Source organism: Cervus elaphus, chromosome 33 (assembly GCF_910594005.1).
Source record: "Cervus elaphus chromosome 33, mCerEla1.1, whole genome shotgun sequence".
NCBI lineage: Eukaryota > Metazoa > Chordata > Mammalia > Artiodactyla > Cervidae > Cervus > Cervus elaphus.
In genome coordinates, this window is record NC_057847.1 from 54079046 (window position 1) to 54102500 (window position 23455).

Sequence of the window (23455 nt, forward strand, 5' to 3'; positions counted from 1 at the left end):
TGGACTCCACCCACCCTATGATTTCTTCTAATGAGATTTTACTGGGAAGATTGAATAAAAAAAAAGGAAAATCATGGGCTGTGCAAGTTGCCACTGGACGGGGAGGTTCTCAGTGCTCCTGCCTCATGATTCTAGATCCGGGTCCGGGGTCCTGGATGTGGTCCCTGCAGGCACACGGGTCTGGGCTCGGAAAGACCCCACCCTTGGTTTGATGCTATCCTGCTGCCGTCTGGGGCTTCCCAGATGACTCCGTGGCAAAGAATCTAGCTGCCATTTTGCACCAAGCCCCATTATATAGCCAGTCCTGCTTATACCTCACAAAGTATGTTAAGATAATCTGTGAGTATGAGCAGGATGGGAAGGGGTGGGATCAGGGACTCTCTGCCTGAAGTACCACATAGAAACACGTATTCTGTTCAGGTGTATAGGCTCTTTTGCGGGGATCTCAGAAGCAACTGAATCCCAGGTAAAGAGCTAGACCTCGATTTAAACTCTTGTTTGAGCAAGATAGAAAGTGAAAGTCACTCAGTCATGTCCACCTCTTTGCAGTCCCATGGACTATACAGTCCATGGAATTCTCCAGGCCAGAATACTGGTGTGGGTAGCCATTCCCTTCTTCAGGGGATCTTCCCAGTCCCGGGATTGAACCAGAGTCTCCCACATTGCAGGCGGATTCTTTACTGTCTGAATCACCAGGAAAGCCCAATGTCCCCAAAATGGTAATCAGAGTGATAAGGTTAGCAGGCTAACAATGGGTTAGGCTTCTTGCAGCATAAATTCTGTGTGTCATATCATTAGCATAGAAGACAGTGGAGAAAAGAGAACGTTTTTGTACCTTTATTATCTTCTTGCTTTATAAGTTTCCATTCCTCTCGTATCTCTTAATTGGAGTTCAGTTAAAACCTTTAAATTACCTAGGTTTCTTCTGGGGGCTTCTCTGATAGCTCAGTTGGTAAAAAAATCTGCCTGCAATGCAGGAGACCTCAGTTCCATTCTTGGGTTGGAAAGATCCACTGGAGAAGGGATAGGCTACCCACTCCAGTATTCTTGGGCTTCCCTTGTGGCTCAGCTGGTAAAGAATGCACCCACAATGCGGAAGACCTGGGTTTGATCCCTGGGTTAGGAAGATACCCTGGAGAAGGGAAAGGCTACCCACTCCAGTATTCTGGCCTGGAATGTCCCTTTATGGGACACCTGGAGAAGGGAAAGGCTATCCACTCCAGTATTCTGGCCTGGAGAATTCCATGGACTGTATAGTCCATGGGCTCGCAGAGTGGGACACGACTGAGTGGCTTTCACTTTCACTTGGGTTAAATAGTTCTCAGCCAGAGTTGAGTGGAATGTATAGTGTTAACCAATTGTGTAACAGTGAATTTACCGGTTTATCAGACAATTCATTTAGTACCTAAATACTTAACAGAGAGAGAGTCCTGCTGTTCTAAAGCATGTCATTTTCTTCTTGTGTATAATACTGGTCACATTTTTATAGGTTGGGAGAATTTCGTCCTCTAGTCAGATCTGTCATGCAAATTATCATTAAAATTTTTTTTTCTAGTTACTTTCATACAATGAGTTTCTAAGAAGAGAGGTGAGGAAGACATAGGTTCTGAGGCAAGAAAAACAAAAATAGCACTTGGCAGGTTAGATAGGAGGGTCATTTTCAGACTGTAACCTGTGTACATCAGGAAGACCCTGTCACTTCCTGGTGAATGAATGCTGCAATTTTATGAGCTTTGTTTGCAATTAGGAGCAGCTATCTCCACTTCACAGCAAGGGTTCCCACAAGAAAGAACAGATATCCCAAGCTTCTTGAGTGTCTCCTTCATTCATTCAGCAAATATTTAATTTTTGCTTAATATTTAAGCACTGTTTCCCTTGTGATGTTGTCTGTGGTTTCCAGGCACCTCCAAAATATGTTTCCTTAATCTGTCTTTGTGGGTCCTCCATCAGAAAACTGCGTTCCTTTGAGTTTGTAACTGAAAACAATACAGATAAAACTCTCTAGGCCTAGGCAGTGAATAAAAAGCAAATTGATTAGGGCAAAGAATTAATTGAAATGATGCAATTCTGAAACTTTGAGGATTCCCTAGAAAGCATACACTGGCTCATTTTATAGATGAAGAGATTGAGATTAAAAAAAATACATAGGTCTAATTATTTTAAACAGGATCTAATCTTTCAATTATTGAGTATTAGCTATGTGCCTGGCACTGTCCTAGGCACTGGAATGCATGCATGCGTGTTCAGTTGCGTCTGACTCTGCGACCCCACCAAACTCCTCTGCCCATGAAATTTTCCAAGCAAGAATGCTGGAGCAGGTTGCCATTTCCTACTCCAGGGGATCTTCCTGACCCAACAATCTCTTGCACCTCCTGCATTGGCAGGCAGATTCTTTACCACTGCACCACCTGGGAAGCCCAGGCACTGGGATGCAAAGGTGAATAAGACCCTCTGTGCCTCTATTAGCTCATGGGCACGTAAAGGGAAGATTATCCTGTATGGGATAAATTCAACAATTGAGACATGCAGATGATATTCTGTAGAAGGAGGGCATGAGCTCAGATTGAGATTGGCAGAAAGGCTCCTTGACATAGAATTAATTCTGTATTGTTTCCCAAACCACATTACTGAATGCCTTACTTAGCCAGGGGAGGCAGAGAACTGAATTCCTAGAGTAACAATTCAACTAGGCGTGTATCAGAATCCCCAGAAGTACTTATTAAAACACGGATGGCTGATTCCCGTCTGTCTGGGGATGGACCCCAAGAATTTACATTTTGAAGAAGTTCCCAAGTGGTACTGATGCTGCTGACCCAGGGACCACATTTTGAAACCACTGTCCTGGAACATCCTTAGGTGTCATGTGTCTCTACTGAAAGCATATGGAAGAGCATTGACTTACTGGGCAAAAATACCATCCTTCATAAACCTGTCTAAAATGTAATAAAATAGCTTGAGTCTTTTCGGTGATAAACCAAATCCAAAATTTTAGATTTCACAGGTATATGAAAGGTAAACACATATTATCTAACTTGGGGATTTTTGTTTTAAAGGAGTGGTCTTCATACGAATACATAGACAGCAAAACTATCAAAGGGTTTGTAGTCTTTAAATCTGGATATTCATGATCCCCCAATTAAAAAAAAAAACAACCTCACTTTAAAATTAGACTCTGTCCCCAGTTGGACTGCTTCCTGCTGTTGGGGGAGGTATCTGATTCTGCAGAATACTACAGAGTCCCATCCCCTTGGAACTTTCACTCCTGACGCTCTTATACATGGGGAACACTCATTGGCATCTGAACATGTGTTCTCAGGAGAAAGCCACATCAGAGCCGGCATGGAGAGACCAGTCCAAACACTGTACTAATTCTCAAGAAGAGAAGAAAGCTTTGTCACTTTTGACAAGACTTTTCTGGCTTTACCCACACCTCTGTAGCAGCTGGAGGCTCTGTTGGGTAGCCCGTGTGGCTATCTAATGAGAAAAACATCATCTTCCTCAAGGTTGCTTTTAGATATTTGGTGCCACTGTGCATTCTGGAAGCCTTCTGCAGAAAGCCATGCATCCATTTTTAATGATAAAATATGTATCCTACATTAATTAGTCAACTTTAAACAAAGTAGCCATGAGAATTTATATTCAACAAATGTGAATATGGGCTTTCTTTAAAAAATTCAATACAAATGACTAAATCAAAAATAATTTTCCGTGTTTTCCTACCATTGAAAATGTTGTTTAGAGAGAGCTTATTTTTTCAAAAAGATGACGGATGTAGTTATCTAGATTCAGGTCCCTTTGCCTTGACATTTGAAGTGAGTAAAAGCAGATATTATAAATGTGTAATTTCTACTTTATACTAAGGAAGTGTGTATGTGTGTATTTGTTTTCCTCTGATACACATTTATATATTTATGTCTGTGTATTGCAGAATCACACTCAGTTTATGTACTTGTCTCTAAATATGAGACTCACAGAGTAGAAAAGCAGTTCTCAGTCACCATCACTGTGTTCTATCCCTATCCAATGCTCTGGTACTAGTAGGCACTCAATAAACAGTTACTAAACAAAGGGATGGATGAATGATTTTACTCAGTTTTTATAGGTGTTTGCTTCAGCTCTTCTAGACCCTCCAAAGTATTTTCTTTTCCAAAAGAATTATTGATTCATTTTGATATTTATTAAAATGGCTTAGCATAATAGTCAAATATATTTCTTCAATTTCTTAATGAATGTGAAAATCATGCTGGGTTATAGACCAGTGTTAATAGAGTACCTGTCTTCCTACATGAACACATGCTTGTAACAAAGAAAGAAAATACATGGTGAGAGAATAAAAGGAAACAGAAAAAAGAGATGGAACAAGTATCAAGGTCTCATTATAAGTTAACTACTTGTAAGCATATTAAGAATCTTAGGAGTTCTCTGGTGCTCCAGTGGTTAATACTATGCTTCCAATGCAGGGGGCACAGGTTCAATCCCTGGTCAGGGAACTAAGATTCCACATGCCGTGGGGTATGGCTATAAAAAATAAAATAAGAGTAATAAAAATAATTTTGGGAAAAGAAATACTTAAAAAAGAGTATTAAGAATCTTTAAGAAATATTTATGAGGGGAACAGGAGTTATGAATGATTTATTAAAGAGACCAATAAATATCTTTTATTTAGAGATTTAATTTCAAGTGGTTAACACTACTTGCTTTTAGGCAGTAATTTGAAAAGTCAGTCCATGTTGGTATTTATCATTATCTATCAAAAATATTAATACCTAAGATAGACATAGGGTTTTTATGAAAGTATTATTAATTAACAACATTAGTAAGAGTGACCAACGTATTTACAAGAAATTTGAGCTTTTCTGATTTAAAGGGACTTAGAAAGTTACCCTAACAATATTAAAACACATTTGGCTATGAGGAAACATTTTTAATTATTGAAGTTCTTTTTTTTGGACAGAGGAAAGTTTACCAGACCTTAGGGAAGGCTGAGATATTTGCAAGACATCAGGGTAAATTTTAGGACTAAATGCAAAATCTCTGGAGAAGGTATGGGAAGAAATTACTTGAGGTTTCCTGTGAATTTTTGCTATGGCTTGATCATAAATACCATGCAAATATCCTTTGTCAGTGTGTTTTGGCAGTTCTTCCAAGGAGATCGAGGAGTGAAGAGGATTATAGAAAAACAGAAAAGAAAATGAGGTTGATTTTAGACTAGAAAAATGCAGTGAGGAATTTTATAACTTTCTAGCAAATTTTCTACCTCATCTCTGATTCTGCTATACAGTATTACAAAATCTTTGTAAAAAACAAAAATGCAGACTTCCAAATAGAATCAAAACATTTTCCTTCCCAACAATTTTGAGAGTATCCAAAATTTAATTCCATCATTTATTCTAGAATTGTAACAATCAGGGTGTTTTGGAGTCTAGCAGACTGAAACACAACATAGCCTAAGGTAGAAGAGGGAATTTTCTGCTCTCTGGGAGGATACAGGTGCAGATTGACCTCAGGAATAAGTGTGGTTAGAAAACTGCTGTCATGGCTTGTCATCTTGTCTCAGCTTTTCTTTAGGTATCTGCTTCATTTTCTCTCTTTGTAAATTTTCTTATTTTACATGGGATTTATCGGGTCTTTCATTCTACATTGTATAGTTGTAGTCACTTGGAAAATATAAGTCTGCCTTGGTGCTCTCTTTGGAAACAAATCCTAAAATCATGGGAAAGAGATTGACTGAAAGTCAGTGGGATTCTTGACTACCACTGGACCAATCAATGATTTGACCTACAGGATGGAGAGCTAAGATCACTTCACTTTACTTCAGGTGCAGATTGATCCACTGCATCTAGTGGAGCAGGATCATGCAACAACGTGGCAGCTGCCTTGAGTACCATAAATCTTAGCAATAGGGACAGTGGGGAACCACCCCAAGCAAAGGAGAATGTTGTGGTACTGAGCAGAGAAACCATTTACTAGTAACCATATGTTACTAGTATCCATACCAAGATTAGGGAAAATCACATTTCATCCATGATGGTTATACCTAGTTCATAGAAGGCTAGACTCTAACCCACTTAAGTGATTCTAGATATTAAGATATATAACTAATAGCATATCTATACCACATGAAGAAAAATCCTGATAGAGCAGATAGATTTAAATGATTGGCTTTCTTCATGAAACCCTTTTTGAATACTCCCCTGAGCCCTATCAAATTCTTGCAAGAACTTATGATCACGACTACACAGTTTATCACATAATTGTTCTACAATTACTTGAATAGTAGGTCTAGGTTCCTACACCTAACTATAGGTGTCTTATCTTATGCTTCCTTTTTTTTAGAAGACTTCTGCACCAAGATAGTGTTAAGGACATAATTTATTCCAGATTCATTCCATAAATGATTCTTGAGTGCCTACTAATTTCTAGGCAATATATTTGATGCTCAGGCTACAAAGATGATCAAAGATGATCCTTAACAAGAGCACATGATTTGATATCTTTTGTCCCCATCACACTTGACATAGAAATCTAGTATGGCCAGATTTGATTTACTGAATGAATTGCCTCTCCAAATACCAGTAGTGTATCTAGATGCAGTTTAGTTTGCCTATCCAGAAAAATCAGAATTTTCCTCCCTTTTAAGCTGAAAGGCTATTAATGCAAATCCAATTGAATTTGCATTTGATTACATTTCTGATGGAAACATTCATATGCAAATAAAAATTCATGCAAAGATAGCCAGATAATTCAAATACTTGCTGAAATATCAGGATAAAATTAGGATGACATTAAATGTATATCTATCCATGTTTACTGGGTTACACTAAGGATCTTCAACTGGGACAGTGTTCTTGAAAAATTAAAATAAATCATGTCTTAAACATTTGACAATGTTTAACTAGATCTGAATTTGGAAAATCACTACCACCTTACTTTCTACTGCCATGGTGCTAATAAAGAAGTCAATCCCTGATCAGATCAGTTAAGTTGTTAAAAACAGGTTCATTTGGGATCCACCCATTTTGTCCCCTTTATCTTTTCTTTCACTTAAAAGGTGACTTTTGCTAGATCTGAAGTTATTTTGATGATCCAAAACAATGAATAAATAGTTTGTGCAAGCTGGCATTTCCTTCATACCTCCCTAGTGACTTAATGGTGCAAGTTAAATGATACCATCACAGTCACCACCAAGTATCCTTTGGAAAACATCCATGGCAGCTTGAATAGATCAGAGGGAAAGTGATCTTAATCAATGTCCATATTCTACTTAGAAAAGATGTTAAGACTGAAAATTCTAAGAGAAGATTTAAACAAAATTTCAAGATACAAAATCTTAATCTACTATTGCACTTTCCAAACCTCTATTAGAAGGAGGTCCTGGAATTAGACCATTGCTCTTGTTAAAATTAACGGAAGTTGGAGTGGCAAAAGAGAAACATTTGAGATCACAGTATTCAGATTGTTAGCACTTAGTTTAATAGTCTACAAAGTGCAATGCTCCCAGTTTCCTTTTATTTGATCCAATGTATTCATTCATAGTTTCAAATCTTTTTTAGAATGCCTGTGCTTCCTGCGTTGCTGATGTCACTTAACCATCTATCAAATTCGAAAAGCCTAAACCTAAAAGGGGTGGGGATCTTCACCATTCCCTCATTGGCACATCCAAGCTTTCCCCAAATCTAATCCAACCACTTCTTATAATCTCCCTCAGCATTTTTGTAACCTTTATCTTTTGCCCAATCAATGGCAAGAGACTCCTAACTGGTTTCCAAGGGTCTACTTTCCTCTTCATGCAGTCCCTATCATACTGTAACCAGGGTTGTCATTTGAAAATGCAGATAACCCATAATTTCACCCCACCATCTTTCCTGCTTGATATCTTTCAGTGGCTTCCTGCTTCTCTTAGAAGAAAATCCAGATCCTCAACAGGACTAGCGCGCACTGCAGGGTTTGGTCCCTACCTTCCTCTTTACCCTTACATCAAGCTCCCTCTTTCTCTCCACACTCTAGCAAAGTCGTTTCAGATTCTGAAATGGTCCATGTTCTTCCCAGTCACCACTGTTCTACCTTAGCTTCTAAAGTTAGTTAACTTCATGCTTCTCAGTTAAGGCTTTCCTGATCTTCCAGACTCCATCAGGTCCCTGTCAAGTCCCCCTGTTACTTCTGTAATACCACCGTGTAACGTTCTTTCATAACACTTATTTGAGTTTGTAATATTATAACTATTTTTGAGACAATATCAGTTGTAATGATCATTTTCATGGCTTCCTGAAGAATGAGGCTGGATCTCTTTTTTTGCTTATCAAAACAAAACATGATGCCTATCACATACCTAGCATTCAGTAAATACTTATTGATTAATGGAAGGTTCCACTTTCTAGTCTTCTCACACACGTTCATAACAGTAAAAGCCAAAAATAAAAATTGACTGGCTTGCTTGAACATCACCCTGCCACAAATTGCCGGGGAGAATTAGGATGACAAATATCAATACTGTAGTATCTTTTATGACAGAGAAAGTGAGATGAAGAATGTAGTGAGATCAAGCTTTACTGTCCTCAAAAACTATGAAAGTTTGGCCTCACCATGGATTGTATGAGCAAAGGATTATTCTTCACTTACTTCTGGTAGACAACAATGTGGCACCCACTTTCCCAACACTGACTTATGCGTAAAAGTTTTTACTTAGGATATTTAAGCCACAACTTATTTCAAAAATATAGCTAGTAGTTTCCAATATACAGTCTTGGGACACAAGTTGCTAACATTGGTTTACACCTGTCATTCATGTCATGGGAACAGAGTCATAAAAGTTAAAAGTCATATCAAAATCATATTGCAAGATAGCCAGTTTCTTAACTCGATCTGTTACTTTTTATTTCTATCAGTGTGAGCTTAATTTTATTTTCAACAACTTTAAAATATTGAGCTAAACATTGAAATTTCAAGAAAGGGTAAACTCCAACATTCCTTGAATTTTTTTTAACAATCTCATTATTATCTTTCTGGGAATATCCATCCTTCTACATCTCTCTTGAACTGTGTAGTCCTGGTGGTCTGTGATGTTCAGAGAGTGGAGGGTTAAAAGCTTACATTTAGCAACAGAATGTATATGTGGTGAGGAACGTTAAGTTTAGTGGACTATAAAAAATTGAATACACCTTTCTTTAAAAAAAGAAAGTTTTATATATATTATTAGAGTAGCTTTGAGCTCATATTATCTCCCATGTTTATGGATCTTAGAATATAGTTCTTTTTTTCATTTTCCCTGAAAAACATTTTAAAATGTCTGTCATTCTTTGCAAAGCACACAGACTCATCTTCCAGGAAGAGGAAAATAAAATATGCCTATTTAACTTAGAGCAAAGTGTTCTCTTTTTTTGACATATATTATGAGAATAACCATTCGATCAATAAGTGGTCATCAGCAACACTTCCTACAAATAAACTAGGTATTTGTAGTCTTTTTGCAAGTCCACGTGTCTTACAGTGATGTAGGTAGACGGAGGCTCCTGGGAAGAAGGTCCTGAAAAGACATTTCTTCTTCTTTTTACCATTTCAGTTAAGAATGCAAATTGCACAGCAGACTTTGAGGAATACTTTGCCAAAAGAAAACTGGAGGAACGCGATGGTCATGCAGTCAGCATCGAAGAGTACCTTCATCGCAGCGACACAGCCATCATTTACCCAGAAGCCCCCGAGGAGCTGTCTCGCCTTGGCACGCCAGAGGCCAATGGGCAGGAAGAAAATGGTGAGGCTGTAATTCATTTTTAGCCACGACGCTGACCTCTGCAGCTGTTAGAATTACAAATGCACTACATGCCTGGGTGTTTACCTTAAAATTTGAAGAACAGCTGCAGAGGCATGGAATTTCATGAGCAAAGATTAGAACTGTAATTTTAGGGTATTGTGAAATTTTTTTGTCAGCAAATTTGTGTCATCTGTACATCCAATAAAGAACAAGAACAATTAGAGCCTATTTCTAAGAGATAAAAATATCTACATGGATTCCTATCTTTCCGAAATATTTCACTTTGGAGGGGAAAAAAAAGTTTAGAGATTCTGACCCTCACCTTTTGTTCTTCTTTACTGGTATCCAAAAAGCTCCTTCACCCCATGAATCCCTGAGTCATCTGTGACTAAAGGTTTCCTACGAACTGTCAGTCACCTAAAGAGAATTTCCTCATTTATCAGCTGTTTAAATTTCCCCCCCAAATGCTCCAGTAATTAATTAATTTTCCAGCGCAGTGTGAGCTGATGCCGACAAGTCTGTCCTGGGTGTGCAAGGGGACTGGCGTGCACGGAGGCCGCGTGCGCCGATGGCACCCTCGTGGAGCAGATTGCAGTGATTCCTGTCATACCATCCCGGGCAGTCAGCCCATTAGCTGCCATTGATTTACTGACCTTTTGGCCCGCTTCTCTCCCTCTCGTCTCTCGGCTACAGACCTGCCACCTGGAACTCCAGATGCTTTTGCCCAACTGCTGACCTGCCCCTACTGCGACCGGGGCTACAAGCGCTTGACATCACTGAAGGAGCACATCAAGTACCGCCACGAGAAGAATGAAGAGAACTTTTCCTGCCCTCTGTGTAGCTACACGTTTGCCTACCGCACCCAGCTCGAGCGGCATATGGTGACGCACAAGCCAGGGACAGATCAGGTGGGGGGTTGGTTTTAAGTGATTTCTTTCTATAATAACCCCTTAGAGAAACGATATTGCTTTGATTGGCAATCATTATTAATTTTTCATGGCATTTTGAAGATGCAGATCTTTTAATGGTAATAGCTTTAATTGAGGTCTAAATGATTTTTTGATGGTCTCTTCTAATATGATTTAATAGTCTTACGTTCACGATCGAATGAGTGTGTTAATTTCTAATTTAGAAATTTTATTTGCACTTTAACTTGACTTTAGTTTCATTTTTATGTTCCACAAAAAGTGAATGAAATTGTAGCATTTTAATTATACATTATTAAACATCTCAGCAATTTTAATTCCATTTTTCACCTAGTTTTACTTAGTTTTTTTTTTCCATGTAAACTCTAAGTCATAGTAAAAGAAGTATGTATTCTTTCCATTGGTCACATAGCATCTTCAATTACTTAGGCTATTTTTACAAGCTGCTACTAGTTTATGAAATCTAATTAAGTGTTTTAAGGAAAATCAAAAAGCACATAATACATATGCATGCTTATATAAAATAAACTGTATTAATACTCAAACGTGTATATGCAATAAAAATGATCCTTTCTTGATATTCATATTTGTTGCTAAATATTAAAATTACTCTGCCTTTTGGATTACTTGTGTTCAAAATAAAGACTCTATCTTCAACAGTATAGCTTCATAAATCCTTAAAATGATTGAATAGGTTTGATTCACAGTGTCCCTTAAATGTTTTAGCAAAAGTGCTTTTTCTGTCCTCCTGGGAGAGTTCATTGCAGATTGATATTATGAGGTGTTCGGATGGTAACACAACTGATGTGCCTTAAGTCTCAATATCTGGCCCTACAGTTCTGGAATCACCCTATATAAACCTTGACACCATATCTGTTTTGAAAATTATTAAACAAGATTTTCTCTAAAATTCTTATGGGCTTTAATTTCTTTGAATAAGGGAAATGAGAATAAGCAAACACAATCAAGCAATGGCAATGATACTGGATTATGGAATTTCATTATTTTAAGAAAATAGCTCATGTAAATCATTTCATTTATATCTCATTGAACTTGCCACCTGCATGTTTTTCCAAGTTCAGTTGTAAAAACCCCACTTGCCTAGTTACACTTATATAACAGTTTCTCTCCCCTTGCTTATATGCACAAAAACTCCAGGAAAAAAAAAAAAAAGTGCCTAGATATTTATCTAGCATAACTGCTTTAAATTTCACATGCAGAAGTGTGATTGTGCTGGCGCATTATGAATGGTAGCTTTGGTGTTGAAAAGTCCCCTCATTTGCTCATGGCATTTACAATTAGTAAATTAAAATGATTGTATCATATTAACAGTGGCACAACTAAAGTTTATAGTAGTCCTCTGAGGGCTGTGGGGGGAGGCAAAGCAGCTGTTGCTGTTTGTTTATGCAACTCAGCAACATATGAGCGCGGGTCCCTCAATGGCGCTCGGCGGGCTGGGCTCTGCTTGATCTTTGAAGGTTGCTGCTGTTTGAACAAACCTCCCCGTGTCCCATGTAACACCATCTGTCTCACTAGGAATGTGGGAAGATTCAGCACACCCTAGCAGTTGTCATACCGTTTCTGTACTGTCTTTTTTGCAAAAGGCCTTTGTGTCATTGCTGCTTGAAAAAGGCTGGCCTCCTACCTTGAACATCCAGAGTGGATGACTGTATTTCTTTCTTTTTTTTTTTTTCAGAATTCTAAGTCACAGTGCTTTTTTTCCCTTGTTCAAAAAGGTCAGCTGTGTTTGATTATATCTTTGCTGCTTTTAACTTGTCTTTTCAGCAAACTTTTTTTTCTTTTTCGTCCCTACTCCCCAGCACACTGCTAAAAAGGAAAATGACAGGTCGTTGAAGTCTTTCCTACTGGCCTGTGATAAAACTGCTCAAGCAGTTCTAGCCCAAGATGTTGTCTCTTACATTTGATAATGAATCAAATCTTACATGCAACACCTCAGGAAAAACAGGGTTTATAGTTGCTACTAGCACTGTGAATGGGGTATTTAAACATGCTTATCATGTAATGAAATATTTATAATCAAGAATTTTTTAATTTATGTGAGGTTTTTTTCTTTCTTCTTTAAAATTAGTATTGCTTCAGTATACCTCAATACAGAAAAGAAAAATGAGTTATTTGTGTGGGGAGTTCTTCGGGGAGACTAGGATTTTGAGTATAATATTTATTTTTTTCCTTGACAAAATCGTTGCGTTCCAACAGGGAATCTTCAGATTTTAGAATCTGCAGTAAACACAGAGAGCCACAAACATCTTTGCAATTATGCTTTCTCATCTCCAACGGCTCAAAGAAACATTTTGGAAAAGAGACTACAGAGATAATTCTAAAGCAAGTGTTGGATGCGCATGTGAAAGCACTTTTTTTTTTTATTTGTTCCAATTTTATTGCCAACATTATCACTTTTATTGCAACTCTGAAAGACTGGGCAAATAAATAAACATGCACTCAAACCTTTTGGCCTGTCTGAAAATAGAGGCCTTTTAAAAATATTTGTAACAAGTTTCCTTTGTTCCTCCTGCACAAAACTGATGTCAGTCTTTCTCCTTTTATAGCACCAAATGCTGACCCAAGGAGCAGGTAATCGCAAGTTCAAATGCACGGAGTGTGGCAAGGCCTTCAAATATAAACACCATCTGAAGGAACACCTGCGAATCCACAGTGGTGAGTAGTAGAGGAGCTGGTGCTTGTTTTTGCGTTTTGTTTCATTAGGAGCCTTTCTAAAGATTGTATAAAATGTACACAATCCTGTTTGTAGTTTTTTAGAACTACACATTTATGTCGTAAGCTTTGTGTGCCCACTTTGTGAGCCTTACAGTACCACCAATAGCACTGCTAATAAGTGGAGGAGTGCTTATACTTCTTGAAAATTGCACATGTTTTGCCTTCTTGTGAAATCTAGAAGGTCCTTTTTGTCCTTTAAAATGTTTTTGACCTGAAGAAACTCAGCTGGCAAATTCTGAAGGATATTCATTTTTTGATACCCAAACTTGAAAGAAGAATGTGGAAGAATTTTGGATAAGAGCTTTTGTATGATAAGTGTTCCTTGATTCCTGAAAGCTGTATTTTCAGAACAACATCTTACCACTGAGATTTCTTCTTTATAACTATTTTGATAGCTCTGCCAAGCATTTTATTACCAAATTGGATGCTATTCAAAGGACTAGTTGGATTGGTAGAATCAATGGAATCTTCACAGAGTTGATTAAAGCCATGGCTACACTTCCCTTTAAATACTGTGACATCTTTATTGTGCTATTGACCACACATTAATCTAACACTCTGTTTAAATAGGAGGCTGCCGATGGCAAGACAAGATTTTGGATCTTGGCTGAAAAAGGCACAGATAGCCCTCACCTTCCATTGCTAACATCTTGAATTATGTCCTCCCAGGGTAGATAAAGCCCAGAAACAGTTATAGCCACATAATTCTAATCTAAGCACCTAGAATGTAGAGGTGCCCCATTGTGTTCCTTTCCTTTGATTGCACAGATTCTTGCCTGGGTAGACGATTGCAATTGGTGCCCCATCAAAAAGGAAAAAAAAAAAAGTAACATTCATTTTAATTGTCATTTTAGGTGAAAAGCCGTACGAGTGCCCCAACTGCAAGAAACGTTTCTCCCATTCTGGTTCCTACAGCTCACACATCAGCAGCAAGAAATGTATTGGCTTAATCTCTGTAAATGGCCGAATGAGAAACAATATCAAGACAGGTTCTTCCCCTAATTCTGTTTCTTCTTCTCCTACTAATTCGGCCATTACCCAGTTAAGAAACAAATTGGAGAATGGAAAACCACTTAGTATGTCTGAACAGACAGGCTTACTTAAAATTAAAACAGAACCACTAGACTTCAATGACTATAAAGTTCTTATGGCCACACACGGGTTTAGTGGCACTAGTCCTTTTATGAATGGTGCACTTGGAGCCACCAGCCCTTTAGGAGTTCATCCGTCTGCTCAGAGTCCAATGCAGCACTTAGGTGTAGGGATGGAAGCCCCTTTACTTGGATTTCCCACAATGAATAGTAACTTAAGCGAGGTACAAAAGGTTCTACAGATTGTGGACAACACAGTTTCCAGACAAAAAATGGACTGCAAGGCTGAAGAAATCTCCAAGTTGAAAGGTTATCACATGAAGGATCCATGCTCTCAACCTGAGGAACAAGGAGTTACTTCTCCTAATATTCCACCCGTAGGTCTTCCAGTAGTAAGTCATAATGGTGCCACTAAAAGTATTATTGACTACACGTTAGAAAAAGTCAATGAAGCCAAAGCTTGCCTCCAGAGCTTGACTACTGACTCAAGGAGACAGATCAGTAATATAAAGAAAGAGAAGCTGCGTACTTTAATAGATTTGGTCACCGATGACAAAATGATTGAGAACCACAACATATCCACTCCATTCTCCTGCCAGTTCTGTAAAGAAAGTTTTCCTGGCCCCATTCCTTTGCATCAGCATGAACGTTACCTTTGTAAGATGAATGAAGAGATCAAGGCAGTCCTGCAACCCCATGAAAACATAGTCCCCAACAAAGCCGGAGTATTTGTTGATAATAAAGCCCTCCTCTTGTCATCTGTACTTTCTGAGAAAGGAATGACAAGCCCCATCAACCCATACAAGGACCACATGTCTGTACTTAAAGCATATTATGCTATGAACATGGAGCCCAACTCTGATGAACTGCTGAAAATTTCCATTGCTGTGGGCCTTCCTCAGGAATTTGTGAAGGAATGGTTTGAGCAACGAAAAGTCTACCAGTACTCAAATTCCAGGTCACCATCACTGGAAAGGAACTCCAAGCCGTTAGCTCCCAACAGTAACCCTCCCACAAAAGACTCTTTATTACCCAGGTCTCCCGTAAAACCCATGGACTCCATAACGTCACCATCTATAGCAGAACTCCACAACAGTGTTACGAATTGTGACCCTCCTCTCAGGCTAACAAAACCTTCCCATTTTACCAATATTAAACCAGTTGAAAAATTGGACCACTCAAGGAGTAATACTCCTTCTCCCTTAAATCTTTCCTCCACGTCTTCTAAAAACTCCCACAGTAGTTCTTACACTCCAAACAGCTTCTCATCTGAGGAGCTCCAGGCTGAGCCTTTGGACCTGTCGTTACCAAAACAAATGAAAGAACCCAAAAGTATTATAGCCACAAAGAACAAAACTAAAGTTGGCAGCATAAATTTAGACCACAACAGTGTTTCTTCGTCATCTGAAAACTCAGATGAGCCTCTGAACTTGACTTTTATCAAGAAGGAGTTTTCAAATTCAAATAATCTGGACAGCAAAAGTGCTAACCCAGTGTTCGGCATGAACCCCTTTAGTGCCAAACCTCTCTACACAGCTCTTCCTCCACAAAGCGCGTTCCCCCCTGCCGCTTTCATGCCACCGGTCCAGACTAGCATCCCTGGACTGCGACCATACCCAGGACTGGATCAGATGAGCTTCCTACCACACATGGCCTATACTTACCCAACTGGAGCAGCTACTTTTGCTGACATGCAGCAAAGGAGAAAGTACCAGCGGAAACCAGGATTTCAGGTAATGAGACATTTTTTTTTTTAATCAGAAGAGAGGAGGTGAAAATTATATCGCTTACGTTTATGTAGGAAAAAATCTTAGTGGAAAAAAATCTATTGCTGTGTTCTCAGCAGAAATAGAAGAGTGGGTTTGAACTTGAAGCTAAAACTGAGTGGGCTAGACAAATAAATGGAGAAACAGTGGGACCCTTTCTATCAAGCAATTGTGCCTTAAGAAAAGATAAAGAACTTAATATTTATCATTAAGGTTTATTTAGATTGATCCATCTGCTTTCAGAATTATATGCTGATATGAGTATTTGGGGGTTTCCCCGATAGCTTAGCTGGTAAAGAATCTGCCTGCAATGCAGGAGACCTCAGTTCAATCAGGGTTGGGAAGATCCCCTGGAGAAGGGAAAGGCTACCCACTCCAGTATTCTGGCCTGGAGAATTCCATGGACTGTACAGATCATGGGGTCGCAAAGAGTCAGACATGACTGAGTGACTTTCACTTCACTTCATGAGTATTTTATAGGACTTACATAGAGGCTAAACGTTAACATTTATGACAGTCACATACTTTTAGAGATGCTCACAATTTGCAATAATATGTAAATTTGATGTGCACTTGGTTTCATAGAGAATAGTTTATTTGGAAGAGTATTTTTAAAAATATTTTGTACATTCCACATGACTTCCTTTGTAGTTTTCAAGCTAGTGAATAATTTATGGTTTTTCAAATATAAAAGCAGGTATGTCTTAACATCGTGGAGTAAAATCCCTGTTTACAAAATAGGAGCCTAAGTAGCAGTGCACCTCTGTCACAGCTGTTCCAGTATTCCAATTTACAGTACATCTGCCCTCTTTGTAAATGTTTTTAAGCCTATTTAATCTTCTCTAATATTAATTAGTGCAAACGTAGTCTAAGAAAAGCGAACTGTGGGCTAGCAAATGGAAATGTATGTTATCATGCAAGTTTGCACTCCTTTGGATCAAGACAAAATAAATATCAAGAAATTTAATAATTTACTGATCCACATTCATTATTGCTCAATGCTGAAGGCTGTTTTAACATAGATAGAACATTGATAAAAAGTGTTATTAATATTCCCTATTTCAAATTAGAAAATTAAATATAAAAATATAGCTCCAGGCCTTTAGTTGGTAGACATACATTTAAATAGATTGCATAATAATAACATTTTGTACCTAAATATAAAATTCAATTAAAATGGGGTTTCTGCAGCTACAGATCATTTCTAAAGTTAAGCACACTGGAAAATATACAAATTCTGATGTTTAGTTCTCACTCACAGATATTTCCGAATAGAAAGAAAATTAAGGAACATGGGGAAGTTTATGTTTTTCTCACCTTCAGAGTTGAACATTTTCTATCCTTGAAAAACAACAAGCTCTACCACCTAGGGCAGAGAAGGTTTATATTTTTGTTGAAATGTGAACCCTCATATATTGTTTATGGAAAGTAAAAGTTTCTAAGAACTAGATGGATTCATAGAGAGCACTTCCGAGATTCTCCAAATGTCAGCCAATGCAAAGTTGTTTGTTATAAACACAAAGAGAAGCGACTGTGTTGAACTATGTGATTATATCACAGGGAGAATTGCTTGATGGAGCACAAGACTACATGTCAGGCCTAGATGACATGACAGACTCCGACTCCTGTCTGTCTCGAAAGAAGATCAAGAAGACAGAGAGTGGCATGTATGCATGTGACTTATGTGACAAGACATTCCAGAAAAGCAGTTCCCTTCTGCGGCATAAATACGAGCACACAGGTATGAGTGACTTTGACTAGCTAGTTAGAGCTTCCCGGCCTGCTGTACATTTCATAATATTTAATGAGTACACTTGTGCAACATAAGATGTAGCATATGCTGATACCTTCAACAAGGAAGAAATAATGCTTTTGCCTAGCTCAGTAGGACTTTTTTGTTGCCTGTTTATTGGATCATTCATGTGTTTATGAGCCTGCTTGTCTTATATTTTTCAAGTTAGTCTGTACTCCAAATTCACAAATCCTGTCAAAGGTGTATTTAAATGGCCAGGGCAACGAAATGACATGACACAAGCCAGCTACAGAAAATATCTTCAAATTCTTAAGCTGTGATGAACCTATATGTGAAAAACTTGAACAATAAAAAATTCAGTTAATGCTGTATTTGTTTCATCATCAAAACATCAAGTAAGCCATGATTGGGGGGAGGGGCTGGTATTCAGTTTGGTTTTTACAAATTGGCCATATTTTGAATAAACTAAAAATGTTAGTACTGTGAAAGAAAAGACATAAGTGAATAATAGGCCAAATGAGCTACTGAAATTACTGATATTTGGAAGACTAAAATACAACTTTCTAAATGTAGATTATTTCTTTCCAATTCATGCATTCCTCTTTAGGAAGAATTAAACAGGGTTAACAAGATAGCCTGATTTTTCCCTACAAGTAGAGAGAGAATGGCTTAATTTTTCAAAAGAAAGCCAAGGGCTATAAGAAGAAGCAGTATTAGTTCCCAAAATCCAAGATCTGATCTGCTACGTGCCAGAGCCACACCTGTGTTCCCTCCTTCCCCCTTCCACCCTTAACCAGAAAATAGCTTTGCTTCATCCCTGTTCTTAATCCATCTCCAGCTTTTCTCCACCAGAAATGTGGCATGCTGCACTGGGCCTAGGTGGGAAAAGAAAGAACGTAGGATTGCAACCAAAATACTGATGGCTGGAAATTATAGGAAGGTTCTCATTTTAAACCAAGATGTCTAGTATCAAACATTTTAAAAATATAGAGGAAAAAAATTAACCTAACATAAATGTTTTTTTGGGGAAAGTGATAAAGATGCAAAAAAGGAAAACAAAGAAAAGGGAATGTGAATACTTCCTGTCACATTTTGACCATCTAAATCCATAGTACCCTTTTTAGTGATTGAAAACCATCCTTGGGAAGCATTTGTACTGTACCTTCCCTTATCCCTCACGGGGCATGTGACAGAGACAGTACAAGTGACCACGGTGACCTGAGGGTGTGGAAAAGTTGGGTGAGTTTTGCAACATTAAGCATTGAGGGTATTTGTGAAAAGAACAAGGTTGATAAATAACAGCGCTCTTATTTCAACCAGCCCAGTTTTCTTTTTCTTCAATCGTCTGATACTAATTGGTATTATTTTGAAAGTTCTACTAGTGATACCTTAAAAGCAACCTAATTTGAATAGCAAATCCCAGTAGTTTTTATACTTGTGTGACATAATTCAATGTTTGAAATGTCACAGTTTTCTTACATTTGTCTTTTATGATATATATCAATAGATATTTTCTTTAGTACCAAGTCCTATTTATGTATTATAGATTAAATATATTTTCATACCCAAATTTACTTTAATGTCTTAATCAACCTCAAATATATTTTATATCTCATTATTCAGCTACAGTAAGCCAGTAAGCACATCATTGAAGGCATCTTTCCCTCTCTGATTGGTTTTATTATATGAACATATGCAAACTCTATCATTTACTACATGGTGAGTGCAAAACTTTTATTTTAGTGAGGGCTATTATATATATTGACATCCAGCCAATACCTTTATTTCTTACAAATTAGTCCATAAACTCCAAGGTGTTATAGATAGCTAAGAGACACCGAAGTTGACAAACACAAATATGCATAATCAATTTGAAAAATATACTATACTAAAAAAATGTTCTGGTCCTTTAAGATGTGAGAAAATCAGCTGCCTAGAAACATTGCCTAGCAACAAGATGCTAACCATCCAATGATTTCTCTAAACTTGTGATTAATTATCCTCCTGTTGGCTTCCCAGCTTGTCAAGTTTCCACTGTGTTAACTTTTTTGGTCTCTTGACCAAACATCTCGTGACATTTTCTACTGTCAGTGTATTAAGTTCTATCAAAGTGAAGCTCTTCATGAATTTTCTGTCGCTATGATATATGTGGAAATCTAGTTCACTTTCCTTCCTAACTGGGCCCCAAAGGCCTTTTATTTGTTTATATTAAGCACTAGTTATACTTTGAGAATGTGTTAAAAAGAAAATTATAAGTGAGAACCATCTTTGGGTTGATTGAGTCCAAGGTTGGGAAATGAAATTGAATGGTCATTTGATTATGTGTTGATTATGAATGTGTCATTGATAAAGTGTATTTGTTACATCTGTCTACAATTTAACATATAAAATAGTTCAAATTAAGAAGGAAATTATGAGCTACTTATTTCAAGATCCTGTGCTTTTTTACCTCGGTCTGTTTATTTCCTAAGCAGACACCAAAAATAATAATGCTTAATTCTCCTTACCCATGGCTCATTGCTTGCTTGCTTTTCCTGGGAATTGGGACTGGGACAGAGGAAGAAAACCCTACATAAATGTTGATTTCAATAGAATTAATTGTCACAAACAAGGATTGAGAAATAAAAAATCTGAAACTCTTGTTAAGCACTGTAAAGAATTCACTTATTAAAAAAAAAAAAAAGACTTCACTTAAATTCCACTAAAATTTAAATCTGACATCTATTGAGTACTTTCTCTATTGAGAAAGGTAGGTGCTCTTCAACCCACTTTATTTAGAAAAGTAATAAAAAAATGTTTCTACTTTTGAGTGAAGTTAAAATTTCAAATTACCCAGTCAATTTTGTTTCTCAGTTACATGATAATCTTCTTCGTACCACAAACCTTTCATTTACTAATTTCAGTTATTCTGTCAGGTGAATCATGAACCTTGATATTAGAAAGAAAGAAAACTTACCCTATAGAAGTTTTTACTTACTCAATATCAGTTTGGATATTTTTTTCTGAATTTTGTTCATGTGGAAACTTAATTCCAGGACATCTTGATTTGAATCAGGTAAACCAATCAAGCAATTTAAAAAGAGATAAATGGCCAAGTCAGTTCCTATTTAAACTGAATGTATTAAATGCTTACCAGTAAAATTTCTGGAGATTAGTAGAATATTTAGTGCAAAATTAGTAGAATATTTAGTGCAATTCTAAAACTCCTGCTCGCAATTCTGTCTTTGGCATGACATAATAGCTGAACATTTTATTCTTTTAGGTTGTTGGTTCATAGTGTAGAATTAATGTATTTTAATATAACCATATTATTTATGATCAAATGGACTCCCTTAAAATCAACTGCCTGTAACTATCAAATATCTATGGGCTACGCCGGTGCCTCCGTGGTAAAGAATTCGCCTGCAATTCAGGAGACACAGGAGATGTGGGTTCAATCCCTGGGTCAGGAAGATCCCCTGGAGGAGGGAATGGCAACCCACTCCAGTATACTTGCCTGGACAATCCCATGTACAGAGAAGCCTGGCAGACTACCATCCACAGGGTCGCAAAGAGTCAGACACAACTGAAGTGACTAAGAATGAGCGCACATCAAATATCTATATCTTAAAGACTTCAGTTCAGTGGGCATCCCCAAAGCATATCTAACAGGCCTTGAACTTGTCCTTTGAGAATGCTCGTTCAGGACATTGCTCTGTGGTTTGTTCCCTTGGAAAAGAGAGAGCCATATCAACTGTGGTGTTTGTTCACAATTATTCACAGAGCTGATCCATGTAGTGAACTAACCAATCAACATTTCTGTGCCCTTGAACTTCTGAGACATTGAGAGGTTGCAGGACAGTTCTGCCCATGTGCACTGTAGCAACTAAAGAACCAAGAAAGATTTTAGTTTTTATCTGCAATTTCTCTTCTCTCCATTCAGATTCATTTCTTCCATGTACTTTGCTCCTGATACATGCATCTTGCTTACAACTTGGGAAATTACTGAACGTGTACTAATAAATACAAATAAAAATATCGAACATTCATTGAGTGCTTACTATGTGCAGTCCTTGAAGTAAACACTTTACCTGCATTGTCTCCTTCACTCTTTGTGCCCAGTCTACAGGTTAGGTCCCCAAATGATTTTCCTGTTACCAACAAGGACCCTAATCCTCAGAAGGAGAGGTTAACATGCCTGAGGCTACACAGCAGGTCTTAAAAGATGGATTTGAACCCGGGCAGTCAAACTCTAGACTCCCTCCCTATCTAACTCTGCACCACCCTGGCTGGGTGAATGAATTACCACTGTCAGAATCGTCTTATCCTACCTCCTAATAGCATTTTTTTGAAGGTCCAAGTAAAATACACACGAGAGATCAAATTCATATATAGCAACTTGAGGTTTTCTGGAAGGCAAAACCTCTGTCTTTTTCCCAAATGTACTTCTGCTTCCTGTTAAATTACCTTCCCACCCGGTGGTCTTGTCAAATGAAAAAGCACGCTCTCTTTCCAAACTCTTGGCACTCCATTGACATTCTCTTCTCTGTTATCTCGTTTACCTCATTCAATACATCTTTTCCAAAAGTTAAGTTCTTGTGTGGTTTGAATTACACTTTTTTTTCTTCAGACTATTAGCTGCCTTGAAACAGATTACTAGAATCTTCTTTATTTCCAATACTTTTTAATTTTTCCTCTTACAGGTAAATAACTTCTTCCTACTCTAATATTGTGGTTTACCACATCTTATCACTTAATTTATCCTGGATGTTACAATAAGATAAAGATCATTAATGAACTAACATAGAGCAGCCAACAGCATTTGCTAAATAGTAGCATGCCCCAGAGGCATTCAATAAATTTATTAAAGATATTTGATTACTAATTGAGATTATATATCACCATATACCTGAATACGTGAAGTGTGTAAAATGGATTCCTAATCTGAATGTCACTTAGCAAATGAAAATGGTATTGAATCTACTCATGCTGGTTTTTGATTTGCTGAAATGCAAATTTGTATTAGGAAATATAAGCACATAACTTCATGTATGTTATGATGATACATACTGCTCTTCGTGACACATTTCTGACTTTAATTCTGGAGCATCAGTCTGATAAATTTTTTTTGTCAGTTCTATTTTGGAAATAAACTTTTAAGTATGGCAGCTATGGAAGGTGTTGAAGGCATTCCAGTGCTATTTGTGGCCTGGAATCAACCAGATGTGTTTAGGCTTGGCACCAGTTTCAAGTTCCAAACACTGGTTAGAAACTGCCTGGAATGCCAAAGGAAATACAGCATTCTCTAGCTGAAGAGTATTTTAACACTCAACAAGTGGCTGACATCTCATGGAAAACTTTAGAGGGAAAACACTGTTTGGGTTAGTTCAGCCTCCATGACATCTATCTTTCTGCTTTGTGTTTTCAAATGATTTCTTCTCTAATTTGTATTCTTA

General features: G+C 37.6%; 1 protein-coding gene across 4 annotated transcripts in view; it reads left to right on the forward strand.

The window, feature by feature from the left end:
• The window catches only part of ZEB2 (zinc finger E-box binding homeobox 2), a 135373-nt gene that overhangs the window by 105803 nt on the left and 6115 nt on the right, over positions 1-23455 (forward strand). For all 4 annotated transcript variants that reach the window (XM_043894252.1, XM_043894254.1, XM_043894251.1 and 1 more), the window contains exons 5-9: positions 9560-9748; positions 10442-10656; positions 13242-13350; positions 14265-16234; positions 17828-18008. In XM_043894252.1, coding sequence (XP_043750187.1) covers positions 9560-9748; positions 10442-10656; positions 13242-13350; positions 14265-16234; positions 17828-18008 — 2664 coding nt within the window. The remainder of the gene's footprint in view (positions 1-9559; positions 9749-10441; positions 10657-13241; positions 13351-14264; positions 16235-17827; positions 18009-23455) is intronic.